We start from the raw sequence: 27,667 nt of genomic DNA, 5'->3' as shown, positions 1-27,667 counted from the left end.
GGAGGAGAAGGGGACAACAGAGGATAAGATGGTTGGATGGCATCACAGACTTGATTGACATGAGTCTGTGCAAGCTCTGGGAGATGGTGATGGATGGGGACCTGGCCTGGCATGCTGCAGTCCATGGGGTCGCAAAGAGCTGGACACAACTGAGCAACTGAACTGAACTGAACTGATGGTGTACACTGTAAGTTTAAATGGCAAACTTTTAATTAATCCATATCCTACATGATACAGGAGTTTAAACTCAGGGCACACAGATATTTCCCTTTTATTCTCTTTTGTGTTTAGCTCCAGGGAATTCACAATCTCTGTATAATATGTTAATATTTCACTCATTTAAATTAAGGCTTTGTGCAACTGACATTAAATGAAGCATTAGGCCAAAACTAGTTTTACAATACCAGAGAGAGTATTTAAATTAAATGTATAGCCTACCATTTCTCAAAGTAGAGTCCACAGAGTTCAAAGCAAGAAACACAAATTTTAAAAATCATCCAGCCAGAGAATACTGCTAAGATATTGGCTAATGGAACTTTTACAGTTATTCTCAGAAATGTTGAAGCACTAAAGTACATTTAGTTTTAGAGAATCTCCTTCTAAGAATAGATCCATAAAGAACACAGAACATCAAATCATTTTCTAAACTTAGTGGATTAGGTCTCCTCTCTTTCTTTCTTTAACTATTGATTAATATTTGGCTAGCTGGTTTCTAATCTTATGCATTCTTCAACTATAGTGAGCCTAAGGATCAATAGAAGTGAAGTGAAATGAAGTGAAAGTCACTCAGTCATGCCTGACTCCTTGTGACCTCACTGATAGTCCATGGAATTCTCCAGGCCAGAACTGGAGTGGATAGCCTTTCTCTTCTCCAGGGGATCTTCCCAACCCAGGGATTGAACCCAGGTCTCCCCCATTGCAGGCAGATTCTTTACCAGCCAAGCCAGAGGTACTTCATAAATATTAGCACTTCTGGGCTTGACAACAGGAATTCTGATTTTAAAGGTTTTCATTGAGACCAGGAATCTGCATTTTTCTAACTGTACCTGAGGTGATTCTAATTTAAGCTGTTTTAAGGCTACTTTTTGAGAAACACAGCTTTCAGAAATTCACTCTCATGTTTCCAAATGCTGAAAAATTATTTACTTAGTAGCTTATGGTACAATTACACTATATGTAGCCAACTTGAAAATGATCTGTGGCATTATTTTTGATTAACATTTAAAGTGTACATCAAAATCCCTGTTCACACAGGGAAACACAGCTGAAATCAGCTTACACTTGATGGTCCAACATTTGAAACAAGTGTTGTTTAATAAGTAAAATAACACTTGCAGAATGCAGGCAATACTATTAGGAACTGACAAGCTTCAGTGACTCCCCACAAAGTTAGACTTTGATGGATATGCATAGCAAACATAGCAAGATTCTCAGGGTCAGAATGACCTGAGTGGGTTTTTATTGGGAATGTGATGCAGAGACAAAGGGTGATTATTTAAAAAGGCTAAAACTAAAAATGTCCTTTATTAGGAGATGGTAGACCTTTGTATTGTAAAAATTCCCTTCTTACCCACTGGAAAAAAAAATAATAAATCACCTAACTCCAAAAGCCTACTAATCTTAACTTTTAGATTTTATATAGTTATTTCAACCTCAAATTATAAACATATCATCATTTATTTCTGAAGTAATTTCTGCTAGTGCCTTATTTCCACATATTCACTAACAAAGTCACTCAGGCACCCACATTTTGTTGTCTCTGATTCTTGCTTTTGCTCCATCTCCCAGATTCATTCACCAAGTTCACCTGAAATTTGTCTTCTCTCTTAAATCCATCCATTTAAAAAATTCCATCTCATCCATTATTCTAGGGCCATATTAGTTCATTCTTCAAATGTCCCTTAAATATTCTTCTAGGCTTCAGCTTTCTTCCCAGACTCAAGTACTGGGTCTTAGAATCAGAATATTCAAGCTCAGTCTTTGTCAGATATACGACTATGAGAAATCATTCTGCCTTTCTAGATATCAGCTTCCTGTTATTGATGCATAATAAATCATGACGAGTTTACTGTCATAAAACAGTATTATTATCTCACAATATCTATGGATGATGAGTCCAGATAATACTTAACGTGATTCTCTTCTCAGTGTCACCAGGTTGAAATCATGGTTCTGGCTGAGGCTGTGATTCCCATCTAAGTTTCAAATCCTCTACAAACTTACTGATTGTTGGCAAATTTACTTCTTTGATGCTGTATGTCCAAGGTCTCCATTTTCTCACTATCTGTCATTCAGGAACAACTTTCAGCTCCCAGAGGTCACCACAGTTCTTTGTCACATGGCCCCTACAGTCAGTTCACACATAACTCTTTGTGGTCTTCTAGGCCGGGTGTTCTTGCCTGGAGAATCCCAGGGATGGCGGAGCCTGGTGGGCTGCAGTCTATGGGGTCGCACAGTCAGACACAACTGAAGCGACTTAGCAGCAGCAGCAGCAGGCCGGGAGGAGAATGTCTGATTCTTCCTCCTTTTATAAAGGCCTTAACTCATTATGTTGGGCTTCCCTTGATAATCTCCCTTTGATGAACTCAAAAAGGGCCCATAACTGTATCTGTAAAATCCCTTTTGCCATGTAAGGTGACATGATCAAGGCAGTGATATCACATGTCTTCACAAGTTCTTTCTACACTCCAAGGGAAAAGATGATACAAAAATGTGGGTCACTGAGGGTCTCATAGAATTCTGCCTAACATATTCATGTAAAAGCTAGTTGGCTGGAAAAGAAAATCTTAAGATTTTATGATCACAACTGCTCAAATTACAACTTACTAAACTTATACATGAAATGGAAAGTTTATATAAGTTCTCAGGATGCTGACAGATTTAGGAAAGCAATACACATTTTTTTTTCCCTATACTAAATGGCAAATATTCAGATTTCAAAGCTGCACAGAAGATTAAAAGCTACAGTGAAACTCCCTGCAGTTTTGAATATGGAGTTGCCCAGAGGCACCCAAGGATTTCTGAGTCAGACTTATGGGGGGAAAACAGTTAGAGGAAAATTATGCTTGTTCATTCCACTGTTCAAAGCATATGGCAAAAAATGTCTCATCACTGCCTACAGAATAAACTTCAAACTCCTTAATCTGAAATAAAATATCCATGATTTAATTGTTCCATATCTTCCCATTTATCTCTCATGTCTGTATCACACAGAAAGCTTCAGTTCCTTCAAACAATCAGATTCTTTTTACTCTCTATAAAGACACCGTTCCTTCCTTTAGAATGCTCTACCACCTACTTTTACCCACAAACCATATGGTGAATTCCATTCATCCCTTAAGATCCACTTATTTATTTAACAGACATTTACTGAGTACCAATATTCATCAATGAACACTTGTCTTTACCTCTACCACAAAGTAGGGCTTGTTTCTGCTTCTTGTTTTGTACAAAAAACTAGCCAGTTCATAATTCTATTACTATACTTGTTAGATTTTATGTTTACATGTCCATCTCCCCAAAATGAATACCTTAAAGGAGTAATTCTGTTTTGGTTATATTTCTAGGACTAGTTCAGGGATTGTTACAGCTCATCAATCATGGTTTGCTCAAGGTAGTAATAATAATGACAGCAATAACAACGATAATATCTAAATGATATGCAGTGATTCCTTATACTATGAAAATACTTTATACATATCATTGTTCTTCAGTCGCTAAGTCATGTCTGTGACCCTCTGGACTGCAGCATACTAGGTCTCTCTGTGTCTTCACTATCTCCCAGAGTTCACTCAAATTCATGCCCATCGAGTTGATGATGCCAGCCAACCATCTCATCCACTGTTGCCCCCTTGTCCTCCTGCCCTCAGTCTTTCCCAGCATTAAGGTCTTTTCCAATGAGTTGGCTCTTTGCCTCAGATGGCCAAAGTGTTAGAGCTTCAGCTTCAACATTAGTCCTTCCAATGAATATTCAAAGTTAATTTCCTTTAGTATTGATTTCCTTTAAGTTTGATATCCTTGCTGTCCTCCCTTGGAGAGGGAGAGTCCCTTCTCTCAAGAGTCTTCTCCAGCAGCATCATTTGAAAGCATCAATTCTTTGGCACTCAGCCTCCTATATGGTTCAATTCTCAAATCCATACATGACTACTGGAAAAACCATAGCTTTGACCATATGGAGCTTTGTTGGCAAGGTAATATCTCTGGTTTTTAATACACTGTCAAGTTTTGTCATACGAGTTGGTTTGTATAAAATCCCTACAATAGCACTTTGAGGCAAGTTTTATAATCCTCATTTACTGGCTGAGAAACTAAAGTTCAAAGACAGAGGCAAGACTTCTATATGTTACTGATACTTCTCAACATTATGTTCTTTATGGCAATGTGGCCCCCAAACGGGAGCATCATCATCACTCACAAATTCAACACATTGCTTAACATATATATTCTTGGGCTCCAACCCAGACCTACTCAATCAGAAAAACTGGGGTCAGACCCCTCTAACCTGAGATTTAACAGGCCCTGGAGGTGATGATGGTACCTGCTAAAGTTTGAAGATCACGGCTCTATAATCTAATATAGAAATACCCTGGCCAAGAAAATGTGATCAGGTAAGAGTGTGAAACAACTTTCCTCTAGAAACTTGGTAATTGAATTCATATGATAGGGAATAATGGCAAAACAATGTATAGAAGAATGACTCCTTCTGAAATCAGAAGTCACTTTTAATGCTCATAACTCTATTAAATAGAGTTTGAAATTTAACACAGAGTCAATATGTTGAACTTGTCAATGCTTAGTTAAAACATATGGAAAATAACCCTTTCCCCCCACAATATAACTACTTTGGGATTTATTGTATATGATGTTACACATTCCTGTTTATAGGAAAATATTCCTCATATCTGGTTTTATTATACCAATGGCATCTTAAACATCTCCAGGTCAAAGTTCTTGGTTTCTTTAGTTGTATATTCACTCATGTGCCATAATTCTAGTTGGGAGATATTTTAAAAATTTCTTATTGAATTGAATTTAGCTAGGTTTGATTAGCCTCTCTATTCCCATTCTTTATACTAGGGAGTGTCTTTTTTTTTTTTTTTTTTTCACGTACAATGTCGTTGTCATTTTATTATTTTTTTTGTTTGTTTTTTTTTTTTGTTTTTTTTTTATTTTATTTTTTTTTTCCAGTGGGTTTTGTCATACGTTGATAGGGAGTGTCTTTATAAAATGTCTCAAGTGATATTGTAGTAAAAACTGCTATATGGTAATAGGGAGTCAAATTCTGATTTCTGAAAAGACAAGAATGCAAGATAAGGATGGAACACTCCTTTTAGGGAGACATGTCTGCTGAGGGATTTGAGAGTATATTTCCACTCCCAAGGTAGAGAGCAAGCAATAGTAATGAATGTGCACTCTGTATCGAGTACTGCATACAGCATAATTTGCATATACTCCTATTAAAACAGCTTAGAGGACTCAGGAAGTTCACTGTATCATTGTGTAGACAAACTATTTAAGCATGCAAAAGAAGGGTCATAAACAAATAAAAAGCTATATAAACAAATGCAAGTATAGGAACAACAAACGCTCTGTTAACGGCCATGCACTGGTGAGAATAGGAAAAAGAAAGCTTCAGTACTTCTGAACCAAGCATAGAGCCATATGCTGATTCTGTATACTGTTTTGTCTTGATTTTCATTCTAGTCTTGATTCAGATGATTTTGGACTATGGTGCTTATAAGATCAAAATTTCATGTTTTTGTATATAAATAAAAGTTCTCTCTCTACTTAGTCTATGAGCAAATCCAGTATTCAGAGCAGATACCAAATTTGTCAAAAATTAAGATATTTTATAAAAATATTTTATGAAAATACCATGCATTTCTCATAAGGCTACAATGTTAAGAAACAATCAATCAATATTAATGATTAGTATGTTAGTCTCTGATTTCCCTGAGGATATATTTATCTAAAACACAAAATGGTAAGAAATTAGGAGAAGCTGACTAATTTACTAGCTAATTTAGTGTCAGAATTCAGAAAAGGATGCATGTAGGTAATAATTTAATTGAAGGAGAGTATTTAAGAAGAACATTCTAGCATAAACTGAGTCTTTCACATAGAAAAATATCTGATTTGTAAGAATTCACTGCTTGGAGCTTTCTTATAGGCCAAAGAAATCAGATTTTAAACTTATCCTCCAGGTTAGGGCTTTCAATTAGAAATGCTTATACAGAAAAAGTGGTTGGATTAGAGCCTTGTCATACTAAGATAACTCTGGAAGCAGTGTAGAGGGTTCATTTAGAAAAGATCTAATCAAGACCAGACATTTAACACACATACATAAACAAATAAACCCTAAGGGTAGAATTAGAATGAATGGTCCTGAGCCCTGGCAGACTATAAGAGCAAGTTTCATTTAGCAAACTGATGTATCTGACTTGTGAATTGGGTGCTTGTATTTCTCTAAATTTAGTCAAATAAAATGTATTTACTAAAAGTTTTAAAGCAAAGACAGTGATTATGGATAAATTACAGATAGTTCCTTGTTTGGGGGAAATATATATATATATATACAGAGAGAAAGAGTAACTAAAATAGAAAAGAGGCAAGAATTATGGGAAAACCTGAATAAACTTTTTGGCCAACCCAATAATATAGACAATTCTATCTGTTAGACCTCCCTGTCCAAGTAAGATACATGAATTACAAGTTAAAATAATCAGAATGGTTTGCATATACCTATATCCTAGAAGGAACTGTGATGTTGGAGAAGACTTTTGAGAGTCCCTTGGACTGTAAGGGGATCAAACCAGTCAACCCTAAAGGAAATCAGTCCTGAATAATCATTGAAAGGACTGATGCTGAAGCTGAAGCTCTAATATTTTGGCCACCTGATGGGAAGAACTGACTCAGGAAAAGACCCTGATGCTGGGAAACATTGAAGGCAGGAGGAGAAGGGGGTGACAGAGGATGAGATGGTTGGATGACATCACTGATTCAATGGACATGAGCTTGAGCAAGCTCTGGGAGTTGGTTGACAGGGAAGCCTGGTTTGCTGCAGTCCATGGAGTCACAAAGAGTCTGACACGACTGAGGCTGAACTGAACTGAGAAGGTTACCCTGAGAATAATACATATTGCTATATAAATAGGAAACATTTTCAACAAGCATAATAGATGATTTTTTGAAAGTGAAAGTCACTCAGTCATGTCCAACTGTTTGCGACCCCATGGACTATACAGTTCATGGAATTCTCAAGCCAGAATACTGGAGAGGGTAGCCTTTCCCTTTCCCAGGGCATCTTCCCAACCCAGGGACCAAACCCAGGTCTCCTGCATTGTAGGTGGATTCTTTACCACTGAACCAGAAGGGAAGCCCAAGAATACTGGAGTGGATAGCCTATCCCATCTCCAGTGGATCTTCCCAACCCAGGAATCCAACTGGGGTCTCCAGCATTGCAGGCGGATTCTTTACCAACTGAGCTATCAGGGAAGCCCAGATGATTTTTATACTTGGGTTTAAAAAGAAGCTCCAGGAGTTGGTGATGGACAGGGAAGCCTGGCGTCCATGGGGTCGCAGAGTTAGAAACGACCAAGTGACTGAACTGAACTGATAACTTGGGTTTTAACAGACATATGATATCAGGTCCAAGATATGTGCATGTGGGGTAAAAAAGAAAAATCACTACTAACCTTAATAGCCATCTCCTCTATAAACTTATTCCACCTTAAAAGAGTGTGTGCATGTGTGTGCGTGTGTGTTTAAGGGCATGAAGGAGCAGAACTATGGTTAACATTTACATTTCTATGCATTTTTACTGAGACAAGTACATTTTTTGCCCTCTGTGAGAACTACTGAAAAGCAAATTTATTAATGTTTAGCTAGTTTTATTCTCAGAAATTTGTATTTTCAGAACCACTAAGTTGAAGTAATAATTCATGGAATTTCTCTGTCTATAATCTAAATACTATAGATGAGTTCTAAAATGGCCACATCTAACAAATACTTTGCCCTTACTATTGTCAAGCACAAATCTCTGTGGCTTTTGTATATTAACTCATTTATTTCTCCAACTTTCCCACTAGATATATATCATTCTAAAACTGTTTTATATGAGAGAAAAATGGAGCACACAGAAATGGTGTTCACATACCTTGTAAAATTACCCAATTTAAGGTAAATCTGGTTCAAATTACACTTAATCAGAAACTGACTACATTCGAAAAAGGAGATGTAAAACTCTGTGGATCTAACACTTCATGACAGTTTCAACACATTGATATGGATTAGGAGACTTTCCCCCCATCCTTACCTTTAATCTCTTTGTCGTTTTTGAACCATCTTATATCAGCTGCAGGTTTACTACCAGATGTTTTACAAGTCAGCTGCATCAAGTCTCCCTCCATAACTGGGGATGAAAATCCACTAATTTGAGGTTTCTCAGGAACACCTGAAATGTAGGCAAATGGATGAAGTGAACTTTAATCTCCAATGTTGATTTGTTTTCATGACCATTACTTTTGCAAACAAGCCAAACTGGGTGTTCAACAGTAATTTCAGTCAAGAAAAATAAAATAAAATATAATAATAAAAAACTGCTATATAATAAAAGTTACTTAAAATATATAATATATATATATATATATACGTACACACATATACTGGAGAAAGAAATGGCAACCCACTCCAATACTGTTACCTAGAGAATCCCATGAAAGAGGAGCCTGGTGGGCTACAGTCCATGGGATCATAGAAGAGTCGGACACGACTTAGTGACTCAATAACAACATATATACATGCAAACACATATGTATGTGTCTGTGTAAATATGCATATGTATGTATATTATCCAGAAAGCATTTAAACTGCATTTAATTCCAAGTAGTTTTTTTAAGTTAAATTTTACCAGCAAAAATACTCTTTGTAAATCTCAAAAACACCCATTCAATGTATCTTAAGATTTACCACTGTATGTGTTTCAGAAGGTAGATTGCTTGCACCAGGAAAAACAAAAAAATCTGCAAACTGTATTTCTTCATTCTTTAGCAAACTGTGATTTAACCACAATAGCACCTTTCATTCCTGACTTCATAATTCTTAGAGCTTAAAAGATATTGTTTTTCTCTGTGTACATTTTTTTAGAAAATGCATTTTGGAATAAGGGATTCATCAATAATTGCAACCATACTTATTTTTCTTATTCTTCTGAGGGAAAGAATGTTTCTTGATGTCATTTGTATTAGAAATACAATTACAGTTTTGTGGAACATGATATGTATTATTTTTAATGCTAGTTAATGCTAGCCACTTATTACCTTTTCAAGTCCAAATCATCCAGTGAATAAACAGAAAGCTAATATGCAGAGATAGACATGGATGACTTAAATAATAGAATGTTACACATTTTGGAGGCAATAATATTCTGCTGTCATGATAGAGATTTATTAAAATTTCTTCTAAAAGTGTTCAATAAAAAAAAGCAGGCTGGAATCTTCTTTATTGTACTATTTAATTCAGTTTGAAAAGAATAAAATGTAAGAATGTTGGAAGTCACCAATAAAAGAAATGCAAACTAAAGGAACAACAAGAACAATAAAGATAAATGACAAATTGACATATTTCATTAGCTGGCTAGCTTTATTTATTTATTTATTTATTTTCTGTTCACCTTCATACTGCTTAAAAAAAATTACATCACATCACCATTTAATAAACTGAAAGTAGGCAATTGCCTCTTTCTTGGGGTCTCAAGTTGGCTCTCTACAGAACAAAGCATTAACCTTAGGCATCTGCTATCCTGAAATACTCCATGTAGTGGATATATTTTGTCCTTAGTGGCAAACTTGTGAAGATTTTTATACAATAGTCCCAGTGGGGCTTGCAAAGAAACATATTTCATATCCTATGCATAAAACAAATTTACTAGCTGGATTAACTTTAATATTCTAAACCAAAAAAAAAAAAAAAAAAAACCAGCATGCATTAGTTACTTTAAATACAGTGTTATGCTTTTATCTATCAAAAAAAAAAAAAAGGAAGGCAAACTGAGGCAAGAAAAAAAAAAATCAATCTTTAAATTCCTCTAACTTGTTCAGTACACAGGTGTGTTTCAATGAACTGCAGCAATTTCAGCTGATTGGGCTACTGACATCTGTGGAATCACAGAGCTCTGAGCTGCAACTTTATTTCCCCAGAAACACTATGAATGTATTGCTTTCTTATGTCACCATAACCTTTAGAAAAATGGCCCAATACTTAGAGAATAAAAACACAGAAGTTGCAAACTGCATACACAAGCAATGTAATGTATTTCATTCAGCAATCTAGAAAAGTACAAAGTTAAAAAGCAAGAAGACAAATAGAAATGTCAGGGTCATTTAAATGTACTTAGTTACACAAAGGGGTCATATTTGGAAGTCAAAAGATATTAGGAGGAGCCCATCAGGTGACTGATGATAAGATGGAGGAGTACTCATAGACACATTGACTTCATTATGCTCATTATTCTATCTCTTTATAAAAGGAGCACCATACATGCACTAAAGAGCTGATTTGACACAAAGGAACTTAGCTGAAAAATAAAAAAACCTGTTATCTATCTCTGGCTAAGAAACAAAATGGCTGTGTGCTCTTAGGAAGTCCTACAGACCTTCACACGTCTTTGTACCTATTTGTGAAATGGGGGAAATGACTGTGTGAGTTTTTTAAAAGCCTTTTGATAACCCTCAAAGTGGAGATTTGTTATTGAATCATGTTGCTATATCTGTACACATCTCTCTGGCTTGTGATCACATAGTGTAAGTCTCTTGCACTTACCCAGGACAGTGAGATAGGCCTTGGAAGTTTTGACAGGCATTGTAAATAAAGAACAGGTGTACTGTCCTTCATCAGACAGAGAGACATCACTGACGCTGATACTCAGTTCATGCCAGGAAGCCCGAACCAGCTCGATTCTATTGTCTCTTAAGGCTGGAAAAAAGAAAATATTGAAAATGTGAATTAAAACAGTAGACAAAGTCAGTCCTGTAAGACCACATACTTTTAGCACAATATATAGCAAACACGGACTATACAGTCCATGGAATTCTCCAGGCCAAAATACTGGAGAGGGTAGCCTTTCCCTTCTCCAGGGGATCTTCCCAACCTAGGGCTTGACCCCACACTGCAGGCAGATTCTTTACCAGCTGAGCCACAAGGGAAACCCAAGAATACTGGGGTGGGTAGCCTATCTCTTCTCCAGCAGATCTTCCTGACCCAGCAATCGAACTGGGGTCTCCTGCATTCAGGCAGATTCTTTACCAACTGAGCTATCAGAGAAGACTTCCTGGCCATGAGTGTGTCTAAATATTGTTTCATGAAACATTTTAAAGTAATGTTTACATATACTGAATTTTTAAATCAGATTTTTTTTACAAAGTAGAATTGTGTTCCTTAATGTTCTCAGAAACAACTTTTTAATTAAATGATTGGATCTAGTATATATAATGCTTTGGATGATGTAGATATTGATGGTGATAAAAATGGCTTTCCTTCACAAAGTCTTTCATGAGTTGCCAGTACCAAGAAAAGCTATAAACAAAATCATTAACTTCTGTGTACAGACAAAATTGGGAAAACTATGACTGCTCATTTCCTTCTAGGAAATCAACAATGAACCTAAGCATATTGAAAGTTTCTCTGCAGTAGAGACACCTGTCAAACTATTTTTTAATCCAGAGCTTACTTTCAGCTGAAAAGGACCCAGGGAGTTGTTGTGGTTGTTTAGTTGCTAAGTTGTGTGACTCTTTGTGAACCCATTGACTGCTGCCTGCCAGACTCCTTTGTCCACGGGATTTCCCAGGCAAGAATACTGGAGTGGATTGCCATTTTCTTCTGCAAGGGATCTTCTGGACCCAGGGATCGAACCCATGTCTCCTGAATTGGCAGGTGGATTCTTTATCACTGAGACACTAGGGAGGTCCACCCAGAGGGTACCTGATATTTTTTTGCTCTGATTGGTTTCTGCCTCTGCTGTAGTATTTGTTTTGTTGCTGTTGTTAGTCGCTCAGCTGTGTCTGGCTCTTTGAGACCCATGGACTGTAGCCCACCAGACTCTTAGATCCCTGGGATTTTCCAGGTAAGAATACTGGAATAGGTTGCCATTCCCTTCTCCAGGCGATCTTCCCGACCCAGGGATCGAACCCGGGTCTCCCACAATGCAGGCAGGCTCTTTACTGTCTGAGCCACCAGGGTTTAAAATATACTTTGGTTCAAATCACCTTTTCTTACACAGAACACTTGTTTTCACAGAAGATCTCTTAACAACTTGCTGATTTATGCTCCTTTTAAATCATTTTGGGAAAATCATTAAAAAGTTTAAATATCATTATATTTTCCTCTAAATACAGCTATAAAATCAGTAACTAAGCAAGAGGTGACTAAAGGAGTAATTTGAAAAGTAGGAAGAGGAAACAGGACTGGTTAGGGATACTAGGACCCAGCTCAGTTCAGTTCAGTCACTCAGTCATGGACACTTTGCGACCCCATGAACTGCAGCATGCCAGGCCGCCCTGTCCATCACCAAATCCCAGAGCCTACCCAAACTTATGTCCATTGAGTCAGTGATGCCGTGCAATCATCTCATCCTCTGTCCTCCCCTTCTCCTCCTGCCCTCAATCTTTCCAAGCATCAGGGTCTTTTCAAATGAGTCAGCTCCTCGCATCATCAGGTGGCCAAAGTATTGGAGTTTCAGCTTCAACATCAGTCCTTCCAATGAACATCCAGGACTGATCTCCTTTAGGATGGACTGGTTGGATCTCCTTGCAGTCCAAGGGACTCTCAAGAGTTTTCTCCAACACCACAGTGCAAAAGCATCAATTCTTCAGCACTCAGCTTTCTTTATAGTCCAACTCTCACATCCATACTGGAAAAACCATAGCCTTGACTAGACGGACATTTGTTGTCAAAGTAATGTCTCTGCTTTTTAATATGCTATCTAGGTTGGTCATAACTTTCCTTCCAAGGAGTAAGTGTCTTTTAATTTCATGGCTGCAGTCACCATCTGCAGTGATTTTGGAGCCCAGAAAAATAAAGTCAGCCACTGTTTCCACTGTTTCCCATCTATTTGCCATGAAGTGATGGGACTGGATTCCACGATCTTAGTTTTCTGAATGTGGAGCTTTAAGCCAACATTTTCACTCTCCTCTTTCACTTTCATCAAGAGGCTCTTTAGTTCTTCTTCACTGTCTGCCATAAGGGTGGTGTCATCTGCATATCTGAAGTTATTAATATTTCTCCCAGCAATCTTGATTCCAGCTTGTGCCTCTTCCAGGCCAGCATTTCTCATGATGTACTCTGCATTTAAGTTAAATAAGCAGGGTAACAATATACAGCCTTGATGTACTCCTTTTCTTATTTGGAACCAATCTGTTTTTCCATGTCCAGTTCTAACTGTTGCTTCCTGACCTGCATACAGGTTTCTCAAGGGGCAGGTCAGATGGTCTGGTATTCCCATCTCTTTCAGAATTTTCCACAGTTTATTGTGATCCACACAGTCAAAGGCTTTGGCATAGTCAATAAAGCAGAAATAGATGCTTTTCTGGAACTCTCTTGCTTTTTTGATGATTCAGCGGATGTTGCCAATTTGATCTCTGGTTCCTCTGCCTTTTCTAAAACCAGCTTGAACATCTGGAAGTTCACAGTTCACATATTGTTGAAGCCTGGCTTGGAGAATTTTGAGCATTACTTTACTAGCGTGTGAGATGAGTGCAATTGTGCGGTAGTTTGAGCATTCTTTGGCATTGCCTTTCTTTGGGATTGGAATGAAAACTGACCTTTTTCAGTCCTGTGGCCACTGCTGAGTTTTCCAAATTTGCTGGCATATTGAGTGTAGCACTTTCACAGCATCATCTTTTAGGATTTAAAATAGTTCAACTGGAATTCCATCACCTCCACTGCTTTGTTCATAGTGTTGCTTCCTAAGGCCCACTTGAGTTCACATTCCAGGATGTCTGGCTCTAGGTGAGTGATTACACCATTGTGATTATCTGGGTCATGAAGATCTTTTCTGTACAGTTCTTCTGTGTATTCTTGTCACCTCTTCTTAATATTTTCTGCTTCTGTCAGGTTCATACCATTTCTGTCCTTTATTGAGCCCATCTTTGCATGAAATGTTCCCTTGGTATCTCTAATTTTCTTGAAGAGATCTCTGGTCTTTCCCATTCTATTGTTTTCCTCTATTTCTTTGTATTGATCACTGAGGAAGGTTTTCTTTTCTCTCCTTGCTATTCTTTGGAACTCTTAATTCAAATGGATACATCTTTCCTTTTCTCCTTTGCTTTTCACTTTTCTTTTCATAGCTATTTGTAAGGCCTCCTCAGACAGCCATTGTGCTTTTTTGCATTTCTTTTTCTTGGGGATGGTTTTGATAACTGTCTCCTGTACAATGTCACGAACTTCTGTCAAGTCATTCATCAGGCATTCCATCTATCAGATCTAGTCCCTTAAATCTATTTCTGACTTCTACAGTATAATCATAAGGGATTTGATTTAGGTCATAACCGAATGGTTTAGTGCCCCCCCCCCCCCCCGACCTTTCTTCAATTTAAGTCTGAATTTGGCAATAAGGTGTTCATGATCTGAGCCACAGTCAGCTCCTGGTCTTGTTTTTGCTGACTATATAGAGCTTCTCCATCTTCGGCTGTGAAAAATATAATCAATCTGATTTCAGTGTTGACCATCTGGTGATGTCCACGTAGAGTCTTCTCTTATGTTGTTGGAAGAGGGTGTTTGCTATGACTGGTGCATTCTCTTGGCAAAACTCTGTTAGCTTTTGCCCTGTTTCTTTCTGTACTCCAAGGCCAAATTTGCCTGTTACTCCAGGTGTTTCTTGACTTCCTACTTTTGCATTCCAGTCCCCTATAATATATATAACTAGGACCCAAGGAACAATACATACAGGGCCTCTCCAACCATCTGTAAAAGGCAATTGAGACTCGGCTTCTCCTAACGGATATCTAGCAACAAAAGGTGGCCTAGGTGGACTCGCCTTTATCTCAGGTCAAACGGGATTCCCACGAAGAACTTTGGGAGAGACGAGCCCGCCTCCAAGGGGAATAAAATGGAAGTACTGCTGCCATGGAAAGCAGTCTCTTTCTCCATTGGGCTGGCCACCAGGGAAGCCCTTCCCTTTCCTACTGAGAGACAGCAGTCAATTGGACAGCCCAGGCAGTGGATAATTCTATAACGATTCTAAAGCAATTACCCAGCCCTTGAAGGGGTCTTTGACAAGACTGGTACAACTACCAGGAAAAACAACTCCCAGGTCAGCTCAAACTGAGCAAATAGCACCACAAAGTCTCTGAAAACTAAATTGTCAGTGGTACTGTAGCCCACAAATATAAGCTAGGATCTGTGGGATGAATCTATATAGAGGAGAAGATATAAATAGTATCCAGATTCTCCTAACATAATAGCCAAACTGTCCAGTACTTGATAAAAAAAAGAAAAATTACTGGTCACACCAAATACTAGGAAAATCAAATCTTTAATGAGTACAAATAAGCAACAGATGCTAACACTGAGTTGAAATGGATGTTAAAATTATCTGACAAAAAGAATTTGAAGAAGTCATCATAAATTTATTTTAACAGGCAAATTAATTTAATTTAATTAGTAATTATCTTGTAACAACACAAAATAGAAAATCTCAGCAAAGTAAGGAAGTATTTAAAAAAGAACTAAAAGGAAATTATAGAAGTCAAAAATACAATAATCAAAATAAAAACTCACTGGCTTGGATTAACAGCACAATGGTAACAACAGAAAATATAATCAGTGAACTTAAGGACAGAGAAACATAATTCACCTGATCCAAACCAGAGAGAGAAAACTGATTGGGAAACAAACAAAAAAACAAAATCTTAGAAATCTAAGGGAAAATAACACAGTATCCAACATTGTTACCATATGAGTTGCAAAAGATGAGAAAGAGAGTGGGGCTGAAAGAATTTAAGAAATAATGGTCAAAAACTTCACAACTTAGGCAAAAGAAAAAAAAATCAAGAGGAAGAATAAATTCAAATAGGATAAACCAAAAGTCCATATCAAGATGTAGCTAAATTAAAATTCTGAAACCCAAAGAAAGTGAATAAAACCTTAAGAGTAGACACAGAGAAAGACATATTACCTATAAGAACCAATTCAAATGACAATATGTTAATATTTCTCATTTGAAATTATGGAGGTCGGAGGCAGTGGCACATTTTTTAAGTGCTGAAAGAAAATATTGATAGTAAATTCTTTTTTTTTTTTCTATTTTTTTTTCTCGATAGTAAATTCTTATCCAATGAAACCACCATTCAGGAACCAAGGGGAAATAAATGTATTTTGGAAGAAGGAAAACTAAAAAGCATGTTCCTCTAGCAGATCTGTCTTAAAGAAAAGTTAAAGTTCTTCAAACAGAAAAGAAAAAAAATGGAAGCATTAAGAAGGAAGAAAGAATAAGTGACAGGAAAAAAAAATGGGTAGATACAAGGTAGACTACTCTTTCTGTAGTTCCCCAATTATATGATAGTTAAGCAAAAATTATACCATCAACTGATGCAGTGTTCAACATGTAAAGATGGATTAGTCAAAGTACATAAAAAGTGGTAGGGCAAAGGGATCTAAAGAAGTAATGTTTTCATATTTTATTAGAAGTGGTAAAACTGGTAGACTGTGATAAGTCATATATGTATAACATTTCAATATCTGGAGCAACTACTAAGAAAATATACAAAGTGATACATTCAAAAACTCTATAAATAAATTAAGATGAAGTCTCTTTATATAGTGTCTTGAAATAACTAAAATTGTAGAGCTGGAGAAATTAATTCTTCCCAAGGGTTAAGGTTAGTAATAGGTGGGGGGAAGTGGAAGGGACGTGAGTGTGGTTATAAAACCAGAGAACAGGGGATCATTGTGATAGAACTGTTTTGCATCTTGACTCTGGTGATGCATACATTAACCAACATATGTAGTAAAACTGAATAATATATATACATATATAAGCTATGTAACTACATAATATTATCAAAGTCAAGCTGATATATTACATATGCATGTAATATAATTACATATACAAGCTGATAAATACAGATATTAAATGTTCATATTTAAATAATTTGTGTGGACTAAGGCTAAAAGCACAGGTATTGGTATCAAAAGATCTGCTTTAGGCAGTTATATAAGCTTAGGTTTCCTGTGGATTATAATTCCTGATTCATTCCTATCTTTGGGTTATGATGAGGACTTTAATATCATGTTACAAAGTACTTGAAAACAAATCTGCAATGATATGCTAAAATGTTTTGTATTTGGAATCCTGATGAGAAACCAAATATTTTGTCTGAAATGCCTCAACTGATTGAAATTACCAAATCATATAATTTTTTGAGTTGCTTTATAATTGCTGTCAGTCTTGACTAAAAACTAGGCTCTGAAAAGTAGAATACCTATATTGTAATGTAAGCTGTTTTGGGGTTACCATATGAATTTAGGTGAAGCACTTGTTGTGCACCCCAGTTTGCTGAGTGTTAAGTGGAGATAATAATAATTGAGTGAAAATATAAGGAATATGTCTTAGAGAAATGAATATATATTCAAAACCTGGGAACATATTCCCAAAAAGGAAGAAAGTGACACAATTAGTAAAGATATCTTTTTATCATGTAAATATCCTCTATAATTCATTTGTCAAAAACACAAAGAGCTGTCTGAGGAGATTTTCATTGGACTGAACATTGTAAACAAGTCCTACATCCACAGCATTTATCTTTTCAATTTTGTAAATAGGATGCCATCTGCAGTTCACTTTATCATAGCACTTTAAGTATGAAGGAATAAAAGGAAACCTTTTAAAGTCCAAAGAGGGATGTCATATAACTCAAAGGATTCCCCGTGAGAAGGATCCTTGTCTTGCTCATCTCAGCACTCTGCACCATCACTATCTGCAGGGGAGGTTTTCAGTGAATGACTATTGAATGGAAATTGAGAGCCAAACTGTCTGTTTATGATAAGAGCAGGGTGAAAAAGAAATGAATTAGGAAGTTCTTTTCGATAAATCTCCATGGGATCCCTTACAGGAGAAAAGCCCAAAAAAGAAGAAAAAGGGTGTCATGTTTAGACCCTGTTTAGCATAAAAGATCTAGAAATATGCTACACATTTTTTTAACAAAATATCATTCATTGAACAATTATTTGAAATACTAAATGAGTGATCCATGAAGTTATTGTCATGTTACCTTATGGTTTCCAAATGAAAACAAAAGGTAGTAGATACTTAGAAATTATCCCTACTTTCTACATAGTAAATTCCATACATTGATACTGAACCTGAATAAAGCATTGTAATATTGTTGGTTGAAGTGAATTCAATCTTTAAAAAAATAGAAGTTTGGGAACACAGAATGTTCATGGTTATCCAAATATCTTTTTTAAACAATAAAAGCTCAAACATTTCATTGAAAAAAAAAATAGTTGAACATTACCTTAGGAATAATTAAGAGAACAAATGAGTGTGTAGAATAAAAGAAAGGTAATTGCTTACACACCATAGAGATTAAAATGAGCCAATGAGCCAAGCAACTACTCTGAGGTCACACCTCATCAGCCATTAGGTGCCTGCCACCCAGTGGTGAGTTGACTTAACAGTTCAAAACCCTGACCTCTGGAGAATCTAATTTTAGCTGCAAATAAGAAGCAGTAACAAATGAGTAAGAATCATTAAACAGGACTTAATGCTGGGTAAAAATTATTTTCCCAATATACCATTGGTTCTAAGTGGTTCATCAGTCATACACGCATATTTGAGATTCACACTAAGTAAAATAAAAATTCCTAAGATGATCATGTGAACAATTTTAGACAAATTTTATATTGATTTCTGACAAAAGTTACTGGCATAGCTAATAAGTTGTTTATTAATTAGTTTTAAATCAAATCAACATAATAACCCTAGTACTATTGAATTAGTCTGACAATATTCATTTAAGAATCAAATAGAAATTCATGTGTACTTGTGTTAATAGTGCTCCTTCCTTCAGTGTCATGATATTTGTAAAGGTGGTCACATAACTTCTTGCCAGGTGGTCACATTTACAAGTATCTTTAAATTGATTCCCAGTGAGTAATAATTTATATCAAACTTTAGGGTGCTTAAATAATGATAAAAAGCATATTTTATTATATAATCACTTTTAAGAGACTATTAAAATGCAGCAAATAACAACTTCATCGTGTTTGCATTTTTCCTAATTCATCCATCTGATCTAAAACTTTACCAAATCAGGATCATCTCTTTATGTTTATATTTATTTCTATAAGTATTTATATTTATATTATCTAGAGTTTTTTACACGTAGCATGGTATATATAGATGCCCATTAAGTGTTATTGGATTAAATTAAATATGTGGGCCATCAGTCTTTTGTATGTAATAATGTTCTATAATTATACATATTAACATCAATTTAGAAAATTCCATGCATTGAGTATTATATATTGAATGATTTTTATTATTATAATTCACTATATCTTATAGAAAAAGTGCCAACAGATAAAGTCTACATCAAAATGATGTTTATTAATCTCTTAAAAATCCAGGAGATTTCCCCAGCATGGCCATTAAAGAGCACACATACTTATCCATATATTTAGAGAAATAAAGCATAAAATGTCTCACTCTATGTGTAGTTTATGCTACCAAATTTGATTCAACTGACAAGTTTTTGTTGAGAATCCATGATATGCCAGACACCATGCTAGGTGTCGTAGGGAAATAAAGAGTTTAAAAATAGAATATTTTCCAACCACCTCCTGTTCAGCTGGGAGACACATGGTCCCACATGAACACACTTCAAGTGTCAACTTGGTTACTTAAATTCTCAATGTCAAGCATATATTTCCAAGAGCATACCACCCTACACTAGGCTTTACTCAAAGCAATCACTGCACATACTTAGAAAAATTTTTGAACATGTTACTTTCCAATCAGTAATTTCCATTTTGTAGAGTAACTTTAACATCAATGGTGTGATGAGATTTCAAGAACCATAGATATGTAACTCTTCATTCTCCTTGTTCTCAGCTCAAGTCCTCACCATCCAGGTGTCCCCATTTGATTCCTAGAGGGAGTTTAGATATGTCAGTGCAAGCCAAGTTCTGCCTAGGGAAAGAAATGTTAAGAATGTTGTGTATGGCCTTGGATTCAATACCAAGCTTCACTGTTGTCTGCTGACTAATAATATATTCCTTCTCCTGGGCCAGCACTCACCTTTGTGTCCCAATTTCTGCAACAGGCCTGTTCTCTCTGCACATTATCCACTGAGACCTGTGCTAACTGCTTACTCTGGCTTTGCCCCTACTGATTTCTCTAGAACTGATCACTAGCTAAATTGGCTTGGGCAATCTGCCAACCCTGTTTGTTTTCAGATGAAATATCTACTGTTCCCAAGGGTAAGAATTGAATGAGTAATTAAGGCTTCAGTGACCAAGCCTTAATACCAAGGCTTTTGGTATACCAGAAGAGGTTTTTTTGTTTGTTTGCTTGCTTTTTAATATTAAATCTGTATCTTAATAAATCAGAAAAGAAAAATGTCAAATAAGCTCTAGTAAAGTTTCAAATGGGTCATATATTCAGGGCTTAACTCTTGTCAGACCTCATAATTAGTGTATTGACATATATGATGTCAAAATATGCCTCTAGAAATTGCAAACAGGAAAGACAAAGAAGGAAATTGAGGTATTCTTACTCTTATTATGTGTTTTTTTTGGTTAATAGCCACAATGTTTTATTTCTTAAGAACATAAGAATATACTGATTACATTTATTATATGTTATTTGTAATTGTACTCTGGACTGCCAGAAATAGAGGAGTTAAACACACAGATGGAATAAATCACAAGCTAGTGAATCCTTTTCTGTTTTGTTCTTTTACAGTCATACAACATAAAACAATCTAAATCAATCTTCTGGAAAATTGGTAAAAACATCCATTGCTCCAGAGCTGATATTTGGTATACCAAGTTTCAGCTGGGACTAGATTTTTGCTGAAACCATAGTAAATGGAGTTTTAGAAAAGAAATGTGAACACAACCCAAGCAATAAATCTGGAAACTGTATCACTGTTTGAAAGACATTTTCCAAGCAGTAGAATTTCAGTTTTTAAACCACGGCTTTACTTACTTCAAATGTATAAAAACAAATATTCATTACTCTCTTCTCTATATTTGTAATCTACTATGATGAAACATTTAAAAAAGCAAAAATGTTGCCATACCTAACTAAAATGTACCCCAAATTAATAAACTTGGGTATGGAAAATGTATTAATATGTTTGAGGGATGAATATAAAGTCCATGGCATTTCTACTTTCCATTTCCTTGTCTTTGTAAAGCTTGTCCCTTTTCCTCAGAGTCCTGCTCATGACGTATCCTGAGGGAAACCTTTCTATTTTTTCACTCTATTAAATTCCTAAAGCCCTGAACAGAGACCACATCCTTAATACATCTGTGTGTGTGTGTGTGTGTGTGTGTGTGTGTGTGTGTGTGTGTGTGTGTGTGTGCGCGCGCGCGCACTCAGTCGTATCCAGCTCTTTGCGACCCCATGGATTGTAGCCTGCCAGGCTACTCTATTCATGGGATTTTCCAGGCAAGAATACTGGAGTGAGTTCCCATTTCCTACTCCAGGGGATCTTCTATACAACTATATCCCTACCCAATTTTCTCTTTTGTAAGATGACTTTAAAACTGTTTGCCATGTAACGTAAGGCCCTAAATATCAGAAACATGTTTAATTTTCTAGCCTATTTCCCCATCCCTCCTTAAAATGCCTAACAATTTAGAAATACATAAAATGTTGTTCAAATATGGTGAGTAATCCATACCTCTTTACCTAAAGGCATATATTCCATCTGCAAGTCTCCAGATCAGACTTTTCACTCAAGCTATCTAACATATTGCTTTCTTTCTTTTTTTTTCCATTTATTTTTATTAGTTGGAGGCTAATTACTTTACAATATTGTAGTGGGTTTTGTCATACATTGACATGAATCAGCCAAGGATTTACATGCATTCCCCATCCTGATCCCCCCTCCCACCTCCCTCTCTACCTGATCCCTCTGGGTCTTCCCAGTGCACCAGGCCCGAGCACTTGTCTCATGCATCCAACCTGGGCTGGTGATCTGTGTCACCCTAGATAATATACACGTCTCGATGCTGTTCTCTCGAAACATCCCACCCTCGCCTTCTCCCACAGAGTCCAAAAGTCTGTTCTGTACTTCTGTGTCTCTTTTTCTGTTTTGCATATAGGGTTATCGTTACCATCTTTCTAAACTCCATATATATGTGTTAGTATATTGTAATGGTCTTTATCTTTCTGGCTTACTTCACTCTGTATAATGGGCTCCAGTTTCATCTGTCTCATTAGAACTGATTCAAATGAATTCTTTTTAATGGCTGAGTAATATTCCATGGTGTATATGTACCACAGCTTCCTTACAAGCAACTCCTACAGCTCAATTCCAGAAAAATAAATGACCCAATCAAAAAATGGGCCAAAGAACTAAACAGACATTTCTCCAAAGAAGACATACAGATGGCTAACAAACACATGAAAAGATGCTCAACATCACTCATTATCAGAGAAATGCAAATCAAAACCACAATGAGGTACCATTACACGCCAGTCAGGATGGCTGCTATCCAAAAGTCTACAAGCAATAAATGCTGGAGAGGGTGTGGAGAAAAGGGAACCCTCTTACACTGTTGGTGGGAATGCAAACTAGTACAGCCGCTATGGAGAACAGTGGGGAGATTCCTTAAAAAACTGGAAATAGAACTGCCATGTGATCCAGCAATCCCACTTCTGGGCATACACACTGAGGAAACCAGATCTGAAAGAGACACGTGCACCCCAATGTTCATCGCAGCACTGTTTATAATAGCCAGGACATGGAAGCAACCTAGATGCACATATTGCTTTCTCGATAAAATTTTTCATGCCGTCCACCTCCAGACACATTCACCCCTTCCTTCATGCAAAAGGCAGGAATGTGCATGAAACTTAATAATAATGTTGAGCTAATGAGAGAGCAGTGTATGGATGTGAGAGTTGGACCATAAAGAAGGCTGAGCACTGGAAAATTGATGCTTTGAACAGTGGTGTTGGAGAAGACTCTTGAGAGTCCCTTGGACTGCAAGGAGATCAAACCAGTAACCTTAAAGGAAATCAATCCTGAATACTCATTGGAAGGATGATGAAGCTGATGATGCAATACTCTGGCCACCTGATATGAAGAGTCGACTCATGAGAAAAGACCCTGATGCTGGGAAAGATTGAAGGCAAGAGGAGAAGAGGACAACAGAGGAAGAGACGGTATGGCTTCACTGACTCAATGGACATGAGCTTGTGCAAGCTGTGGGAGATAGTGAAGGACAGGGAAGACTGGTGAGCTGCAGTCCATGAGGTCGCAAAGAGTCGGACATGATTGAGCGACTGAACAAACTGAAAGAGTAAAGATGAACATTATAAGGTCCATTATTTATATGCTGTTGTATCCCTTTTCAGATTATTGTTGAACTTCATGTACATTCCTCGTATGTACCCTTTGGCCTTCCCTGATGGCTCATTAGAAAAGAATCCGCCTGCCAGTGCAGGAGACATGGGTTTGATTCCCAGGTCAGAAGATCGCCTGGAGAAGGAAACAACAATCCCCTGCAGTATTCTTGCCTGAAAAATTTCATAGAGAAAACTTGCTGGCTACAGTCAATGGGGCTGCAAAGAGTTGGACACAATTGAACACAGCACAGTGCACAGACTTGATAAAATTTCATTTTGCAAAATTTGACTTAAAAGGAGTTTGAGCTTTTGATTTTTAGTTTTTAAATCTTTAGATTAGTTTTCTCATTTTGTACTGTCAAAATGTCATTAATAGGGATCAAAATTTAAAAAATTACATGATATTTTACAATTTAAATAAAACTCATTTTTCTAAGACCACATCCTAAATATATAACTTGACTTAAGTAACTGAAATTTAAAATAATCTAAGACTGTTGAATTGTCATGCTAAACTCTATGGTAGCCTATGCCTGTAAATCTTCTAAACCTATGGATTCAGACACTGAAAACTTATTCTATGTCTTTAAGATTGTAAGTAGACTTGTCTTGGGCTTCCCTTGTGGCTCAGCTGGTAAAAGAATCTGCCTGAAATGCGAGAGACCTGGGTTCGATCCCCGGGTTGGGAAGATCCCCTGGAGAAGGGAAAGCTACCCACTCCAGTATTCTGGCCTGGAGAATTCCATGGACTGTATAGTCCATGGGGTCACAAAGAGTCGGACACAACTGAGTGACTTTCACTTTCACTAGGCTTATCTTATTCCTACTTTCACAATGTCATATGGCAAGAAGAACTTTGTAAAACCAAAGCAAAAACACTTATGTCTTCTTTTATATCTCTAGATAACCATCTAGCTATCATTATTCCCACCAATTTTACAGCATGGATTAAATGTTGCAAATCAGTTGCTTACAACATAGGACATTTCTTTAACATGTAACAATAAAAGACTACTCGAGGTCATTGGTGGATTACGATGTACACTCTACAAGCATCAGTAACATATGCTGACATTGCCATCTTGAGACTATGAATGTCTTCTGGGAGGAAGTGAGCCTGGGGAAGCATGTGTACAAAATTTTAATGGCAGAGGTCTGTGAGCACACATAGCACACACACACCATTCCACGTGCAGGCCTACAGCCATGCTTCAAGGGAGACTGGTAAATGAGTCTGGCTGTATGTGTAGGAAGGAGAGATATTAGTGAGCAGTTGGTACCTCCTGCCTTGATATTGCAGGCTTATGTGTACCACTACATCTATATATGTTAGTACATCTATATAAAAACTAATGTATCCAGGAATGATAGAGAATAATAGATAATATATTTTCTCTAAAATAGTTATAATTTCAGTGTGTTTGGTACAAAAATTCGAACCTAGTTACTAAATTATTAAGAAGAATTATCAATTTATTTTTTATGAACATCTCCAAGCTACCTTAGTTAGACTCAGCAAGGGAGCAATATCAATAGAAGCAACACTATAGTCATTTTTTGTTACCTCTCAAAGTGATAAGCATATTCCTAGTTTTAGAAAATGGAAGCTGAATTATTGTGTATTATTTACTAAATTATGTTTTTAGAATAAAAACTATTCAGGATGGTTTATATAAATTATAAATGTATATTAATTAGGTCCATATATGTATACATATATATTTGACAGTTAAAGTATTCTATATTCATTTCATTTCTGACATCAATTTGAAATAAAATTCTATACATCTTCTTAAATGAACTAATAATATAACTCCACTTTAATTTTGAAAGAAAAACTCTACAAATTCTCTATATGATGATGGAATCATCTAAAATGTGAACACTTTACTTGAAAATTCCAAATAAACTTTTGCTAAGATAACTTCTGGAAAAGAAAATACTCATATACTTCACCCATATTATCAATAAGTACTAATTTCATCTCTTGGCCAATCCTTACAGTACATTTTGATAGAGAATAAAAGTAGTTCTAAATCTATAAACCATATATGATAAACATTTATATATATATATATATATCAGATAAGTATTTTTCAAAATATACATATATATATGTGTGTATATATATATACACATATATTTCATTCTGGGAACATTCTCACTGAGAAAGTAAACAGTGAGAGTAAATAGTAAATAGACTACGGGGTTACGGGCACCTGAATATGAGATCATATTTATGCTGCTCAAATCACTGAATGTTAGAAGCTACTGAGATGTTGATTTGGGTTTAACATAGAGACTGTCTTTCTATTTATTGAGTTCTTCACAATTGGTACTGAGCAAACTTATGAGATATGAGCTCTGTCAAAAAAGTTGTTTAATTAATGGCTATTGGATCTCCTGCCAGGAGGGTTTAAATGTCTTTCTCTCATTGCATGAGAATATGTCCTAAGTGACTTTTGAAATCTCTTATAATGATTTTAGAAAATCTATTTTTGAAATTTACTTAGGAGTAACAGTTAATGCTTTCAATCATAAACTGAATTCATATATTTATTCAATGGCAAATAAGTTCTGATTTTAGTAACCAGGAATCACTAACTCAATGGTATATTATACTCAGTGTATGCTTTTATCTATTAAAAAGCTTCAGTGGATTTTTAATTTGCCTTCAGTGAGTTATATCTTAATTTTATTAATTACTAATAAATTAGTAATTAATTACTAATCTGCATTTTAAAGTCATCTGACACTGATTTACACTTTGTGCTCAATATGTATTGTGACCAGACTGACCTCTATGCTGAAAATATTGTCATTTATAAGTTAATTATTCAACAAAGAACTGCTCAAATAATCAAATATTTTTCAAAATTCCATCTTTAGAAAATTAGTATACATTCAAAATATTTTCTGTTTCTCCTAGATGTCAGCACTCACTGCTGCTGCTGCTGCTAAGTCGCTTCGGTCGTGTTTGACTCTGTGCGACCCCATAGACGGCAGCCCACCAGGCTCCCCCGTCCCTGAGATTCTCCAGGCCAGAATACTGGAGTGGGTCGCCATTTCCCTCTCCAGTGCATGAAAGTGAAAAGTGAAAGTGAAGTTGCTCAGTCGTGTCCGACTCTTAGCAACCCCATGGACTGCAACCTACCAGGCTCCTCCATCCATGGGATTTTCCAGGCAAGAGCACTGGAGTGGGGTGCCATTGCCTTCTCCAAGCACTCTTATTAAATAAATACAAAAGTAAGTATTTTGAGGAGAGCAGCATAAAATTATGAAAGAGTGTACACACATGTCTAGTTGGTTATGGTGAAATCCTAAATGACATAATCCATTTTGGATGAGATGAGGGCCTTTATCTTTCTATCTGTGTCTATATCCCAATTTATATATTTGTGTATAAGTGTGTGTGTATAAAACGGCAATATATAAAATGTATTATATCAGATGATTCCTGTTCCCCAATATCATCTTGCTGGATAAAAATTAGAGGTATTTCATTCTTATTAATAATAGTGTATCACTCTGCAATAATAATAATAAATTGAGATAATAATATACCATCTGTCAGATGACATAAGAACATAATATAAGCTCAGTTTATGAAATTCAGACTGAATGCCAAAAAATCACTTTGCTTATGAAGTATTTAAAAAAAAGTCAAATAAATATACACTCACTAGTACTAGCATATCAATAAAAAAATTCTGTAAATAAGTGGCAAAGTCCAATTTTGTCTTAAGAATTCTCTTCACAACTCAAAATTTAAATAATTTATAAATGTATATCAACTATGATTCATTGTTGCTGTTGTCATTGTTGTTCAGTCACTAAGTTGTATCCAAGTCTTTGCAACCCAAAGAACAGCAGCACACCAGGCCTCCCTGTCCTTCACCATCTCCCGAATTTGCTCAAACTTAACGTCCATTGAGCCAGTGATGCCATCCAACCGTTTCATCCTCTGTCACCCCCTTCTCCTCTTGCCCTCAATCTTTCCCAGCATCAGGGTCTTTTCCAATGAGTCAACTCTTCGCATCCCGCAGCCAAAGTATTGGAGCTTCAGTATCAGTCCTTCCAAAGAATATT

The 27,667-nt window shown here is 36.3% G+C and overlaps 1 protein-coding gene across 5 annotated transcripts in view; it reads right to left on the bottom strand.

Moving 5' to 3' along the window:
* The window catches only part of CADM2 (cell adhesion molecule 2), a 1,201,425-nt gene that overhangs the window by 172,342 nt on the left and 1,001,416 nt on the right, over window positions 1–27,667 (bottom strand). For all 5 annotated transcript variants that reach the window (XM_043892917.1, XM_043892915.1, XM_043892916.1 and 2 more), the window contains 2 exons: window positions 10,819–10,971; window positions 8,315–8,452 (listed from right to left, as the gene is read on the bottom strand). In XM_043892917.1, the coding sequence (XP_043748852.1) occupies window positions 8,315–8,452; window positions 10,819–10,971 (291 nt within the window). The remainder of the gene's footprint in view (window positions 1–8,314; window positions 8,453–10,818; window positions 10,972–27,667) is intronic.

The sequence above is a fragment of the Cervus elaphus genome, chromosome 31, assembly GCF_910594005.1.
Source record: "Cervus elaphus chromosome 31, mCerEla1.1, whole genome shotgun sequence".
Lineage (NCBI taxonomy): Eukaryota > Metazoa > Chordata > Mammalia > Artiodactyla > Cervidae > Cervus > Cervus elaphus.
The sequence above is the reverse complement of the archived record's forward strand: the minus strand, read 5'-3'. Positions and strand labels throughout refer to the sequence as shown.